The 14610-nt window shown below is 35.9% G+C and overlaps 1 protein-coding gene across 4 annotated transcripts in view; it reads left to right on the top strand.

Moving 5' to 3' along the window:
- LOC145293168 (doublecortin domain-containing protein 1-like) overlaps window positions 1-14610 on the top strand; it is a 562737-nt gene that overhangs the window by 195020 nt on the left and 353107 nt on the right. For all 4 annotated transcript variants that reach the window (XM_080139630.1, XM_080139632.1, XM_080139631.1 and 1 more), the window contains exon 11: window positions 12531-12623. In XM_080139630.1, the coding sequence (XP_079995756.1) occupies window positions 12531-12623 (93 nt within the window). The remainder of the gene's footprint in view (window positions 1-12530; window positions 12624-14610) is intronic.

Here is a 14610-nt window from a genome sequence, read left to right as displayed (position 1 = left end):
GTCCTTGTGTTTGAAGGTGTATGCTGAGGAAAAAAACAAAAAAAAACAAAAAAAGTCAATTTTTACAAATTTGACCCTTATTATGACCCTTTAAAACTTATTGTTTTGCGCTCAAATCCAGTTATTAAGTTAGAACCATGTCCAAGGAATTTATATCTAAAATTTCAAGTGTTTAGACCCAAAATTGTCGGAGGAGTTTTGTAGAGTTCTCAAAGGTCAAATCGTTGAACTTCGAACCCTTAATAGCTAAATTTGTGGCCGAAAACAAATTACAAAGATTTTCCGAAATCTCAGTACCCTGTATATCAAATTTCGAGTCTATAGACTAAAAATTGACAAAGTTATTACGTAGGGAAATGTACACAGACACACAGACACACACACAGACACGTTCACTTTTATAGATATATAGATAGATAGATTAAACAAAAATATATACGTATACATAAATATATCTGGAAACAATTTCGTGTGTACTGTAAACTTTTTACGCAAATATTACGCAAGTATAAACCATGTATAATATCTGCATGAATATAATTACACGTAATAGTTAACTAAAGATGATCATCCCATAAGAAAACCGAACAAACTAATAGGGAATTTAATTAATTCCCTATTAGTTTTTTCGGTTTTCTTATGGGATGATCATCTTTAGTTAAATGAACGTTTAAAAGAATATGCTAATAGCTAGATCTTTTGCTAGTGAATGCAATTCCACAATCCATATATAAGAAAATTGTATTTTCTTTTTAAATAAATACAAAAGAGGGTTTTTAATATGAATATCAATACACACAAAAGAAAAACGAATTCATAGGAGTATAGATAGATAGATAGATAGATAGATAGATAGATAAAGGGCAAAGTGTGTGTGTGTGTGTGTGTGTGTGTGTGTGTGTGTGTGTGTGTGTGTGTGTGTACGAGTGTTTGTATGTCTCACAAAAACTTTCGGCACATCCTGACTATTTTGATATCGCCTTAAACCTCGGTCCATTAAACGACAAATATCAAAAAATTGCCCAAAAACATTCATTCCTTCACCATCAACTCGGCAGTTTTGTACAAGGAGGGGTCGTTTTTTACGTCAACATCTTTGCAAAGTCATTGTCTCCTTTCAATTGACTACTTTCAATTTCGACGCTCTCCACTTCTGCTCGTGCAATGGAGGCTTTCACTTTCTTTTCCTCCTTTGCATTATGAGTTCGAACCTGCCTGCCTGCTACTACTTTTTTTTCCTTTTTTTTTTTGTTACCCTTAACCTCCACACACCCGGGCAACGCTGGGGACCCTTGCAAATTTTTTATTGACACTTCTCTTCACCCGGGCTGCCTACTGTTGTTTTGATTCTCCCAGTCCCCCCCCCCCAACTACTACTACCACTTTTTTTTGTTTTAACACCTCGCCCCACCCGGGATACCTACCAGGGTTCCTTATTACTCCACCTCTTTATACCCGGGCAATGCCTGGTACCCTTGCTAGTCATATATAAGAGTAAGATATGTGAGAAAATGATACTGTTTTTGCACCAACCTAATATTATAAAATAATGTACAGAGTAGAACGATGAATTTGTCACCTTAAAGAAAACAACACTACAGCTTTATTTTAAAATGTTATTGTGAAAAAATCAATTCAGGTAACCTGATTATGTAGTAGAGCTGACATCTATTCAATGTAGCCGCCTTCAGCCTCAATCATGGGTCCAGAACTGGAAGCATGCCTTTTCCACAAACATACGTGGGAGCTTAGCGAATACTCAGTGGATGGCGGTGATCAGGCTGGCTTTGGTGTTGTGGAAGGTCATGTAGGTGATGTTCTGAAAGGATGACCAAACGAAGTAGTCCAGCAGATTCAGGTCGGGGGATGAAGGGGGCTGAGTGGGAGAAGGATACAAAGTTGTAGCACTCCTATGAAGCCACGTCTGGGTCTCTTCGGACTTGTGGGCTGGTGCCAAGTCTTGCTGCTACACCCAGGGTCTGCCAGAGGCAACCTGATTGCACTAGGGGATTAGCACACTCTTCAGCACATGCAGACTTTGGGGTTGACTTTCAAGCCGACTTTGAAGATGTGAGGTGGAATGATGTGGCCCTCACTTGAAACCACCCCAAAGACCATAATTGTTGTGGTCCTGTTTAGGGGGTCACAATATTAAGGTGATAGAGTTCTGGTGTTCACTGCAAGTGGTTAAACTATGTGTGTGCTCTCTGCTCGACAGCAGAAATGTCTGGCTTACATAGTGGTAGACAAATCCATACTATCATAGATATAGGAGTGTTAAGTACTCCAAAGATTTATTTCCCCAAAATATCGTTTTCTTTCTAGGGTGGATTTCCAAGGGGTTCGTCAGCTTCCTTTTTCTCTGGAATGACGTATTTCAGTACTAGTTTGAGGGGGTTCCAGGTCAAATGGGTCACACAGTAGATCCAACATTTCTTCTGGCGGAGTTTCACTTAATTCGTTTGAAGTGCATTTGCGTATCTGGTTCAAGTGTTTCTTATGCGTGAAATGTGGTTCTTTCACCATGTACACCATATGGCAGATCCTGTTCTTAATTGTTACCTGCTCCCAGAAAGTATTATTATCTTTGCGCATCTGGAAGAATATTTTTTTTGCCCGTAATTTATAGGTTTGACCTGTTTTAGCAATAGTTTGTTAAAGACTGGCCATATTTTTCTTGCAAATATCATTTCCGCTAAAGACATCTGAGATGGTGTATTCTCGTTACATGTTATGCGGTACACCTGAAGAAATTGTTGCAAAGCTTTTTCGGATGGAGTGTCCTTTGCCTTCTTCAAAACTCTCTTCAAGATGTCAACAAATCTTTCCTTTGACCAAGGATGGTAAGTCAGAGTTCTGATGTGGTCCATATGGAAGTCCTCCATGAATTCTTTAAAGTACCTGGATGTAAACTGAGTGCCGTTATCTGACACTAAACAGTCAACCACTCCGAACCGTGCAAATAACTCCTGAAGAGTTTTTATAGTGAAGTCCATAGTTGGGCTTTTGCCACTTAGAGAAGCTGTCCACTACTATGAGGTATTACTGTCCATCAAGTGGTCTCATGTAATCCATGTGTATCCATGGCCATAGGTAATAAGCTTTGGACCATGGGCTAAATTGAGTTGGTGGCGCTTTAACAGCTAGTGCACATCCTCTGCATGCTTTCACCTTTTCTTCAATATCCTTGTTTTTCCAGTACACATAGGAATGCATTAAACTTTTCATTCTGGTGGTGCCAGGGTGGCCTGTGATAAAATCCTTTTAGATTTTCATTTGGAGGGTTGTTGGAACAACTACTCTCTCCCGATATAATAATACCTGGTCGCATGTTGAGAAAACTTCTGCTACTTGTTCATCAGTCTGCAGTTTTTCCTTAGTTTCTCTTATAAAATCGTCACTTCCGGCTTCTTTCCTTATATCATTCAGAGTAACAGGAAGTGTTTTCACAGTGTTGTCTAGGATCGAACTATAATCTCTCTGATCATGGTAGTGCAATCACCGATACTTAAGAATTCTTTCTCTATCTGGGAATAATTCCTTTCTACAGGTAGTAGGGTTCTCGACGCATATGCTATCATTTCGTAGAACCATCGATACACATGCCGATTCCATATGCACTTGTGTCACTTGCAACGATAATGTCTAAATCTGGGTTGTAATGGGTCAGAAATATTTGCAATGTGAGCATCTCTTTTAGCTTTTCAAACGCCATCTTGCATTCCGTGGTCCAATTCCAAACCTTGTCCTTCTTAAGTATTTCATTTAAAAGTGCGTGCAATGTGTGCATATTAGGAATGAAGGCTTGATAGTAATTAGCAAAGCCTAAAAATCTTTGCAGTGTTGTTATGTCGTATGGCTCAGGCATATTTTTTATTGATATGGACCTTTCTGGATCGGTCCGTCTACCATTCCTATCTATTATCTGCCCTAGGTATTTTATTTGGTCGAGGAAATATTCACATTTGGTGTCTTTAAATACTCGTTTATCTTTTCGAACACCTGAAAAACGTGTTTTCTATGTTGCTTTATAGATTCGCTTTTTATGAGAATATCGTCCAGGTATCCAATGGAAAAATCAAGGGGCCAATATCATGTCGATTATCTGTTGAAAGATAGCTGGTGCGACTTTGATCATGAAAGCTAACCTATTGAACTTAAATAGTCTTTTGTGAGTGGTAATGCACAAAAAGTTTTGAACTTCCTTCCTCAAGTGGAATCTGTAGGTATGCTTCACTCAGATCTATTTTTGAGAATATTTTCCCTCCATTTAGTTTTGTAAAAACTTCGTCAAAGCTGGGTAGTGGGTAATGATGATCCTTAAGTGCTGCATTCAACACAACGGTTGAGAAGTCTATGCAGACTCTGATATCCTTTGATTTTTTTTCTTTACATACATGGTGGGAGCAGCCCACTCTCTGTAACAACTGGGGTAAAAATTCCTGCTTTGACCATTCTGTTCAATTCTACATCAGTCTTTTGTACAGAGACCAAAGGTATGCTGCTTTTCTTTTTGAAGACTGGGGTGGCATTGTCTGATAACTTGAACTTTGTCTCCATTTTTGTACAGCAGCCTAGTTTGTTCAAAAAAACATTGAGGAACGACTCATTCGGGTCTTTCTTTAGTTTTTTAGCTTTGGCTGTAAGGTTTCCACTTTTTGACAACAATCACTAATGGGCGAGTCCCAGAGTTCAAATTTTTTAATTCAGTCTGTCCCAAAAAGGTTATTAGTGTTTTTTAATACAAACATCTTGAGATTCAGTGTTTTTTCCATCAACGTTATGTTAGTATTAACCTCACCTTCAAATCTTATTTTTCTCCAGTTATTGAACGAGCAACTTCCTTGGTTCTCATCATCATCGGTTTTCCAATTTTGCACAAAGTATGGTGGTTTATGATGGACAAATCTGAACCACTGTCAAATTAAAATCTAACATTCTTGTCTCCAGTTTTTACCATCACGTACTTCCCTACATTTTTGTCCTCTGCTTTAGTCCTCGTTTTTTACGTAGCTCCTGTGGGGTTCCTTTGCTCTGTAATGTAACGCTTTGTGACCATTGCGTCAGCACCGATCACATTTCTGGAACTGATATGGACAATCCTTCTGCCAGTGGTGTTCTCCATATCCTTGGCATGGGTATATCCCAAAAGAAGCCTGAGTTACACCGTGTGTAACTCAGGCTTCTTTTGGGATATACTGGAAGTTTACGTTTAGTTTTTGCTTGACTTTTTGGAGAGTAAGATTTTTTGTGACTTCATACTTTTCTAATGTGTGTTACACCTGCCTTTTTTTGATTTTGTACAGTATAATTCTGTCAAAGATTTCACTTTCTCGAAGGACAATTTGCTCGTCTATTTAGGGAAGATAAAAATGTATATAAATATATATAATCATTTGCATTAGAGAGAAAGTGTCATACCTGATCCTAGTTTTGTATTAAAAATGAAGAAAGTTTTTTTTAATTCAAAACACACACACACACACACACATATATATATATATATATATATATATATATATATATATATATATACATATATATATATATATATATATATATATATATATATATACAAATTCTGAACCCTAAGTAATCGTTCCACCTTGTATTTGTATTCATAAAAAATTTCTTTTATTGACAACTTTGTTACTAGATTTTTCCTTATGGTCAACTGATTTAGTGGAATAAATATGAAGAAAACTGAAAATGCACTTCCGTGATTGAGATTCGTTTGTAGAGAATGAAATGAGCCGCGTTTGATTATGAAAATGATTCATTTCTTACAAGCTGTTGTAGACAGACATCCGGGAAAATGAAGTTAGCTGCATTCGTTTACGTAAATAATTTCATTTTGATTATATTCTCAACTAGCTGTACCCGGCCACGCGTTGCTGTGGCCCAGTTTGTTAAAATGGAACACATGTGAAAGTAGAGAAAAGTTTGATTCTTTTTTTCAAGAGAATGTACAAATTATTTTTTTTTTTTTTTAACAGATGTTAAGAAAATAAACAGAAAAATACTTCCATCATTAATTATGCAAAAAAATAAATAAAATGTTGATTTAGTGTTTCAATATGCTTATAAATTGCGATAAAACTTGCTGAGTATGCACTGTTTTATGGTTGTTGTAAAAATGGAACGGAAACTTAAATTTCGCTTCATTTTAATCTTTCTTAATTTTTTAATTGTGCCCCCCCCAAACGAATATAATCAAAACAGTAACATTCAACAATTGTACTTTATGTATATAAAACACAAAATGAGTGTTTGTATTACTGTACACATAGATTCGAAAAAGTTGTCAAAAAACAAATATATAACAAATAAATGTTATCAAAGGCAAGATAAGTTACTTTTCTGCCAAACTGGATATATTTTTTGTGTTTTTATTCAATGTAACATATTTATTCAGCTCGAAAAACATACAGTGTTTACCGATGTATTCGAAAATTCAAGATGGCGTCTCACACCCTCTTTAACACCGTAAGTATGGAAAAAGGTGTTATAAATAAAAAACTATACAAAATACTATTAAAAACCCACCGAATATATGTCAACCTATGTCACGGTAACATATATTGAGCGAGTTTTTAACAGTATTTTATTCGGTTTTTTATTTATAACATCTTTTCCCACACTTACCGTGTTAAAGAGAGAATCAGACGCCATCTTGAATGTTCCAATACATCGGTAAACACTGTATGGTTTTCGAGCTGAATAAACATGTTACATTGAATAAAAACACGAAAAATATATCCAGTTTGGTAGAAAAGTAACTTATCTTGCCTTTGATAACATTTATTTGTTATATATTTCCTTTTTGACAACTTTTTCGAATCTTTGTGTACAGTAATACAAACCCCACAAAATATTTATTAAAAAAAAAAAAAAAAAAATTTTTTTAAAGTTAATAACGAAAGGGAAATAATTCCATTTTTAAACGAAAAAGTCAGTTTACCTAACTTACTGTATTAATGCTATTTTTTTTAAGCAAGAAAAAAAAAAAAAAGGTAAATATCCAGATACGCTACTACAGAACACCGACCACTCTAATTTGTTTTTTTATAGGTAATTGAGGTCGCTGACAACGAATCTGATAGTCAAACTTGGGGAAAATTTACCGTTTGCATGGTATTTACCCCTGAACCCACAAACTTCTTTCCACCATTTTGGAGTTTCCGTTTATGCTACGCGCATGCACGCTGTAGCATAAACGACGGCTTCACCAAGCAAACTACGTTGGGGGGAGGGGATTTTTTTTTTCCAGGACATAGAATTTTCTAATTTTAAAAAATACATTATCGCACTTTTTGGGTGGAAAATTTAAAATTAGCTGAAAAAGAAATAAAATAAGAAAAGGAAAGCACACCAAGTTGGAGTAGTTTGGGGGGTAATTTATCTGTTTTTTTTTTTTACCTGGAACATCGAATTTTCAAATTTTCCGTAAGTAACGCACTGACATTTACCAATTAGAACACCATTTAACATTTTCCGAAGATTTTACTTTTTTCATTGGGGGCGCGAGCGGGGGGGGGGTGATGTTGGGGCTGGCGCGCGCGCCCCAACATCACACACCCCCAAACAAATTAGAGTGGTCGGTGTTCTGTAGTAGCGTATCTGGATATTTACCAACAAAAAATATTTAGGTTTGGCTATAAATTCCTAAACTCATTTCACCCTAAATAATTTAGGTGACTGAAATAGGAATCTAATTGAATCTTTAATTTTTTGAATAGTATGTGAGAAATTCATTTTCTTCGAGTTATATTGAATTCATTAATACCGACTTTTGGGGCTTTTTTCGTAATGTTACTGTAAAAATTATTTTTTATTGTTACAAATTACGATGCTTTAAAAAAAGCAAAAATAAATTCTTGCGTTTTTTATTTACTACTGAAAACCATAACTTTAGTAAAGGTATTTTTTGTTTAAACAAAATAAAACATTTTCACTAAGAGTTAAGTAAAAATAATTAGTTCATTATATTCTGCGATCATTATTTGATAAATACTGAAATTTTCATTAAAATTCGTTAGTTTCCTGATTTTTGGTGAATTTTTAAGTAAAGGGAGGAGTCAAAATGTGTATACACTTTGAGCGTCGGCATTCATTTTGCGACCACGTGTGGTTAATTTAAATTAAAGTTCAATCACATGGTTACATTATCAATAATCATGTAATTAAACCCATTGAAAATTTACCGATATTGTAAACACATTCTGTTTACATTAAGCCTGTAGTGTTTTTTTAGTGATGCAATGTTGTCAACTGAGATTTAAAAAAACCCTGCGAGATCAGGAGAAAGAAATGTCCAGAAAATCGCTAGATTTTTAACTTGAAAACTGAAATTTTCAAAAATCGCTAATTCCCCCCCCAAAAAAAACTCCATAATGTTCCATGTTTTCTCACTATGGGTTTGTATTACTGTACACATAGATTCGAAAAAGTTGTCAAAAAACAAATATATAACAAATAAATGTTATCAAAGGCAAGATAAGTTACTTTTAACACAGTAAGTTTGGAAAAAGATGTTATAAATAAAAAAACGGATAAAATACTGTTAAAAACTCGCTCAATACATGTTACTGTGACATAGGTTGACATATATTCGGCGGGTTTTTAATAGTATTTTGTATAGTTTTTTATTTATAACACCTTTTTCTAAACTTACGGGGTTAAAGAGGGTGTGAGACGCCATCTTGAATTTTCGAATACATCGGTAAACACTGCATGTTTTTCGAGCTGAATAAATATGTTACATTGAATAAAAACACAAAGAATATATCCAGTTTGGTAGAAAAGTAACTTACCTTGCCTTTGATAACATTTATTTCTTATATATTTGTTTTTTGACAACTTTTTCGAATCTATGTGTACAGTAATACAAACCCCGCTTTTCTTTATTTTTTAATAATCTAATGCGGGTGTGTGGGTGCCAAATACCTCCAGATTTTCTAGAATTTCCCGCTAGATTGTAAACGAAATCTCCAGATCTAGCAGGAAAACTGCTAAATTGTAACACTGGTCACGTGACAGGAAGCGATAATAAATAATTGTCCCTAAATAAAAAAAATGGCCTCTCGGTACAAAGAAATCCACCTATTTATCATAGAAAAATTAAGTATAATGTTATAATTAAAAAGAAATATATAAAAACACACATGGATATAGTAAACATATTATACCAAAACGTGGAAGCCATCCGTCCAGTGGTTTTTTAGACAATTAATTCCGAACGAACCAACAGTTACATTTTTATATATATAGATATAAGCAAGTATATTTTGCGCCTATTTAGCAGTTTGTCAACTGACCAGCTTTCCATTGCAGTAACATTGTTGTTAATATTTGTTGCAGAGCGTATTCATTGAAGATCTGTAGCACTTTGATCTATATATTATATATCGCCTGTTAAACACTGAACTGCCATTGCATCACGGGTCTATAACATAATTACTTTTAATTATAACTACCACCCAGTCATGGCTAATGGAATAAGAACATAGTTGGTAGATGATCTGAGTTTTTGTTGGGTTGATGGCAAGGTTGAGCCAGGTATAGGCGTGATTGAAGATATTCAGAATCTGTTGCAGGTGGTCTTCCAAGATGGACGTGTTGTCATTGACGTACTGGAATTCCATCAGATATGTGACTGGGGTTTTGTTTTTCGATCTCGGGTAATTGATCAGGTAATTCGATTTCAGAGGATTGAAAGCTCTGTAATGTAGACAATGTCGAGACCTGGGGGAAGGTCGTTCTTGACCATATGTGTGATAGTTGTTACAAACACGATGAGGAGCGTCAGGACAATGGTGCAGGATTTGTCAGGAGAGATGATTGTGCCATTTATGACTTCATAGAGAAGCCTGAGGATCTCAATAAACATTTTGGGGCATAAAAAAGTGGCAAAGGTTTTCCAAAGCAATTCTCTTGAATCTGGGTCAAAGGTTTTGGTCAGGTTGATAAATGCCATATAGAAATGTTCTTGTTGGTGAAAGCCAGCTTGGATTTTGGGGAGAACGTTTTTCATCGATTAAAGAGAGGTGGCCACTCAGCACACGAACAAGGACCTTTTCAGCCAAGAGAGAGATGGCCTTGTAGTTCTTGCAATCTGACTGGTCACTCTTCTTCTTATAAATCCTGATAATAGCAGAATCTCTGAAGTTTATTGGAACTCTTTGGTCTTCCCATATTCTTTTGATGCAGGTCAGCAAGAGCTTTCCACCAATGTTGCAGACTTCAGCTGGGATCAAGTCTGGAAGCCGTGTTATTCTTCAAAAATTTGACTGTCTCCTTGACTTCCTGAAGGCTTGGGATTCTGCCAAGAGATTTATCAACAGGTGTTTGAGGAATGGCATTCAAGACATCGTCATTGTATGAATTGGCTTAGTTCAGCAGCCCTTCAGAGTGTTCTTTCCATCTGGAATTGATGGTGGATGCACTCGTGAGCAGTTTGTCATCTTTACTTTTGAGGGGAGCTTGACCCTGTGCTAAGGATTCATAGATGGTTTTTGTGACATTGAAGAAACCACGAATGTCATGTTGAATCTCCCTTGCTTTGTTCCTTCATCGATTATTTTTTTAAGTGTGTGTGGCTCCTTGGACAGCAGCCTTGCATTCCTGTTTCTTTACAGTTGACGGCAGATCATTCAGATGGGCATGGAAGCTTTTTCTTTTATCGTTGACGAGTTACCTAAGCTTTTTGTCGTTGCTATCAAACTAGCCCTGGCGTTCTTAGTTTGAAAGCCCAGGGTTCCCTTGCATGATATTGTGATGGCAGTTTTGAACGATTTCCAGTGGTCATCCACGTCTTGTGGTGCTGCTTGGAAAAGTATCTCTCACAATTTCTGTTGAAAGTTTTGGAGGTGTGCGGGATGTTGGAGACACCTAATGTCAACCTTCTTGATGTTCACTTTGCTTTGACGTTTCTTTGGTTGGATCTGCAATTTCATGGTAGAGCAAAGCAGGTGGTGGTTCGTCTAGCAGTCATCAGCATCTGTGACGACTTGTATACTGAGCACTAGTCTTCAATATCTAGCATGTATGATTACAAAGTCGATTCAGTGTCAGTGTTTGAATTTTAGGTGCTGCTAGGTGACTTTCCAATGGTCCTTTTTTCGGAAGAACATATTAGTGACTATCAAATTTTGTTTAGCACAGAACATCATCAGAAGCAGGTGCTGTTCTCATTAACGTTTCCCACTCCTTCCTTGCATATCGTTCCCTTCCAAAGGATGTGGTCCCACCCAACTGACATTGAAGTCGTCCAAAAGAATCAATTTCTCTTTGTGAGGGATGTTGTCAATATGAGCATAGAAACACTCTTTGTTCACATCATCGGCCGCAAGTGTTGGGGCATATACAGAGATAATGGTAGGATGTTGGTTGTGGCTGAGTTCAATTCTTAGAATCATGGAGAGACGTTGTTCGAATGGCAAAACCAACTTCATGGAGTTGTGGTTGTTCTGCATCCAGGATCTTCCAGAAGAAAGTAAACTGCCCATGTTCTTTTCTCAGTTGCCCTTCTCCTCAGGGCTACTATATCGAAGTTGAATATTTGCAGTTCTCTTGCAACGAGTGCTGTTCATTACTCTGTTCATTTTCACTGTCTTCATATTTTGACCATCAGATGGTGATCCCTCTGGAAGAAGTTTTCCAGATGTGAAAGCTGAAGCAGGCTACGTTTAGAGAACCTTTTCTAACTCCCTCCCCATTTGGAGTGAGCAGAGTGGATCCTAAAGAGAGCTGCTCAGTCTTGGATGTAGCTGCTGAACAACTTCCCTGTTTCGATCCAGAAGTTGTATGACTGAAACATATATCCACCACTTTCATGCTAGTTCCTGACTAACGGCTCCAAGCTAACATGCTGCTTGCCTCCATCGTCAATCACTGAAAGGATTGTAGGGTTGTTGTGAAGTTGTTGTGAGGTAGTCAAAACACAGATGCCTGTGTGTAGCTTTTCTTTAAACTGTATGTAATTTTGCATGGTAGAGCGCATACCTACTTTCACAGATACATATGCTGCTTCCTATGTCATGGTGATCTAAGGCGACTGAGGCAACTATTAGGCTTCAAGAGCTTCTTTCACCTGAGAGCACCGTTGGGGATTTGTCATCAAAGTGACATAACTGTCAATCCCCCTTGCCATTCAAGGTAGTGCTGTAGTTTCAGTACATTCCAGTACATCCCTCCTTGGAGCTATCAGGTGGGCATCTAAGTGCCTGTCCTAGGGATATGTGTGAACTAGTTGTTATTACCCAACACTACAAGTATATTAAAGTACGACTACGCAACATAAAAAGTACTACCATAACATACACGTACACCACAAATAACAACCAAGATGAGAATAGTAGTCGGAATAATCCAATTTATTAATCCTCATTTTAAAAAAGTTGAAACGATTAATTAGCCTTACACTCAGAAATTAATTTTTTTATTTTGATGATGCTGTAGTTAATCTAAATGTAACAAGTTTTTATTTTTATTTGTTACCTATTTTTTGTTTTTTACTTACATTTGTTTAGGTGGTTGCTGTGAAGATGGGAAACAAATCAAACGTGTCTCGGCCTGAATTTTTATCAATGAAAGAAAATGAACTGAATCAAGTCATTGCAAAGGTGAACTAAATTCGTGTTCGTTTTGTACATATGACTTCAACTCTGAGTTTTTTTTTGGGGGGTGGGGGTGGAGGTAGTCAGTCTGTTACACTTAAGTGTTTTTTTTTTATAAACCTTAATATTTTCGAAACTATACGGCCAAACATTATAAAAATTGATGAATGATGATTGTGACAATAGCTAAGAATTTAGGTTGGATTGAGTCAAGAGTTCTGAAGTTATTTAAAAGAAATGCTTTTTCATGCATCACCGTTAATTCTTTAAGTACAGCTGTTACTGAATTGCAACATAAATACATTTTTGGCGATTATAATTTGAATTTAGTAGTCATAAATATATATATATATATATATATATATATATATATATATATATATATATATATATATATATATATATATATATATACTTACTAAAGCCTTGAATTTCAAAAAATGTATTCATGACGTAATGACACTTTAGAAGAACGATATGCAATAATAAAATATAATTCTGCTTTAAACTTGGAAAAAATGCCACAGAAACGTATGGAATGATTCAGACTGCTTTTGGACCATCTTGCATGAATCGAGCATCAGTTTTTGAGTGGTATAAGAGATTCAAGGAAGGCAGAAAGTTTATGAGGAATGATGAGTGGCATGAGAGGTGTAAGGAAGTCAGAATACCAGAGTTGATTGGCCAAATAAAGAATTTGATGGATAAGAATTGCCGCGTGTCTATAGAGACAATAAGAGCACGGGTTGCTGTCAGTGTAGGAACTGTACACACAATTATTTTTGAAGAACTAAAAATGCAGAAGATTTGTGCAAAGTTTATCCCAAGGATGCTCAGAGAAAATAAGAAATGTCATGACCAAGATGAGCATCAAGACAGTTCCTCACCCTCCCTAAAGTCCAGATCTTGCTCCTTGTGACTTTTGGTTATTCCCTAAGCTCAAAGAAAACCTTAGAGGTTGTCTTTATGTAACAATTAAGGAGATGAAAAAGGCTGTGGCAAGTGTCATTGACACACTCACACAAGAAGACTTCCATGGGGCCTTCCAGAAGTTGTTAGAATGATACAAGTGCATTGCAGCCAAAGGGATTACTTCGAAAGGCACTAGAGTTTAAAATGTCTAGAAACTTACTGAAGGCACCTCGTACGATTAAAAAAATTTATATGAAATGGAAATATGGCCGAACGAGGCAGGAAAAGTTGGTGCTTATGCACTTATGTTACCATGTTATTTTTTAAATAGTATTTTCAAGTTACAATTTCTTTTTTAATAAAATATTTTCTTTTTGCTTTCCAGGAGGTCTAAAGCAAAAAGAAAATCTTTTAGGACTTAATGTAGTTTCTATTTGATTCTTTCGCTGTTTAATTTTTTTCTCTTGCATTTTTTGTGTCCCCCGCCATATTTCCATTTCATATTATTTATATATACATATATATAGCATGTAGAAAACAGGTAGTTTGATTAAGTCATTCCATTAAATTAATATGTCTTCCGTGAACTGATTTGCATATTTTGAAAGTATATAAAATAGGCAACACTATTCATATTTCGTATACATCAACGGTTTGTACTAGTATTTTTTTATGGCATGCTATATACAACAAATGGATGATAAAAATGAAATATTCAGGATAACTGAACAGATGGCAAAGACAAATATTGTTGGCGAGAAATGCATTCGAAATAACAATGAAGTGCTAGCAGCAGACGAATAGATGCTTGGAAATGCTAGTATGAAAGATGAATGATGAGTTTTCATGGAACCAAGAATATTTGGACGTTTCAGAAGCAGCAGCTGGTTCAGTTTTAAGAATTGAGAAAGAAAGGATGCAGTAAGACTTGAGTTGATGTTCAGTTTTTGAAAGTGATTAATAGAACAATCGAGAAAGAAATCAGATAATCATAAATAAAAGTTTGTTCTTATGGGAAAAGTACCACTGTTTCTATATGTTCTTCTTGTGACAAATTCAAGAGAATTATCTTGGTCAGAAG

Source organism: Euprymna scolopes, chromosome 14, assembly GCF_053919585.1.
Source record: "Euprymna scolopes isolate OS-2025 chromosome 14, ASM5391958v1, whole genome shotgun sequence".
Lineage (NCBI taxonomy): Eukaryota > Metazoa > Mollusca > Cephalopoda > Sepiida > Sepiolidae > Euprymna > Euprymna scolopes.
The sequence above is the reverse complement of the archived record's forward strand: the minus strand, read 5'-3'. Positions and strand labels throughout refer to the sequence as shown.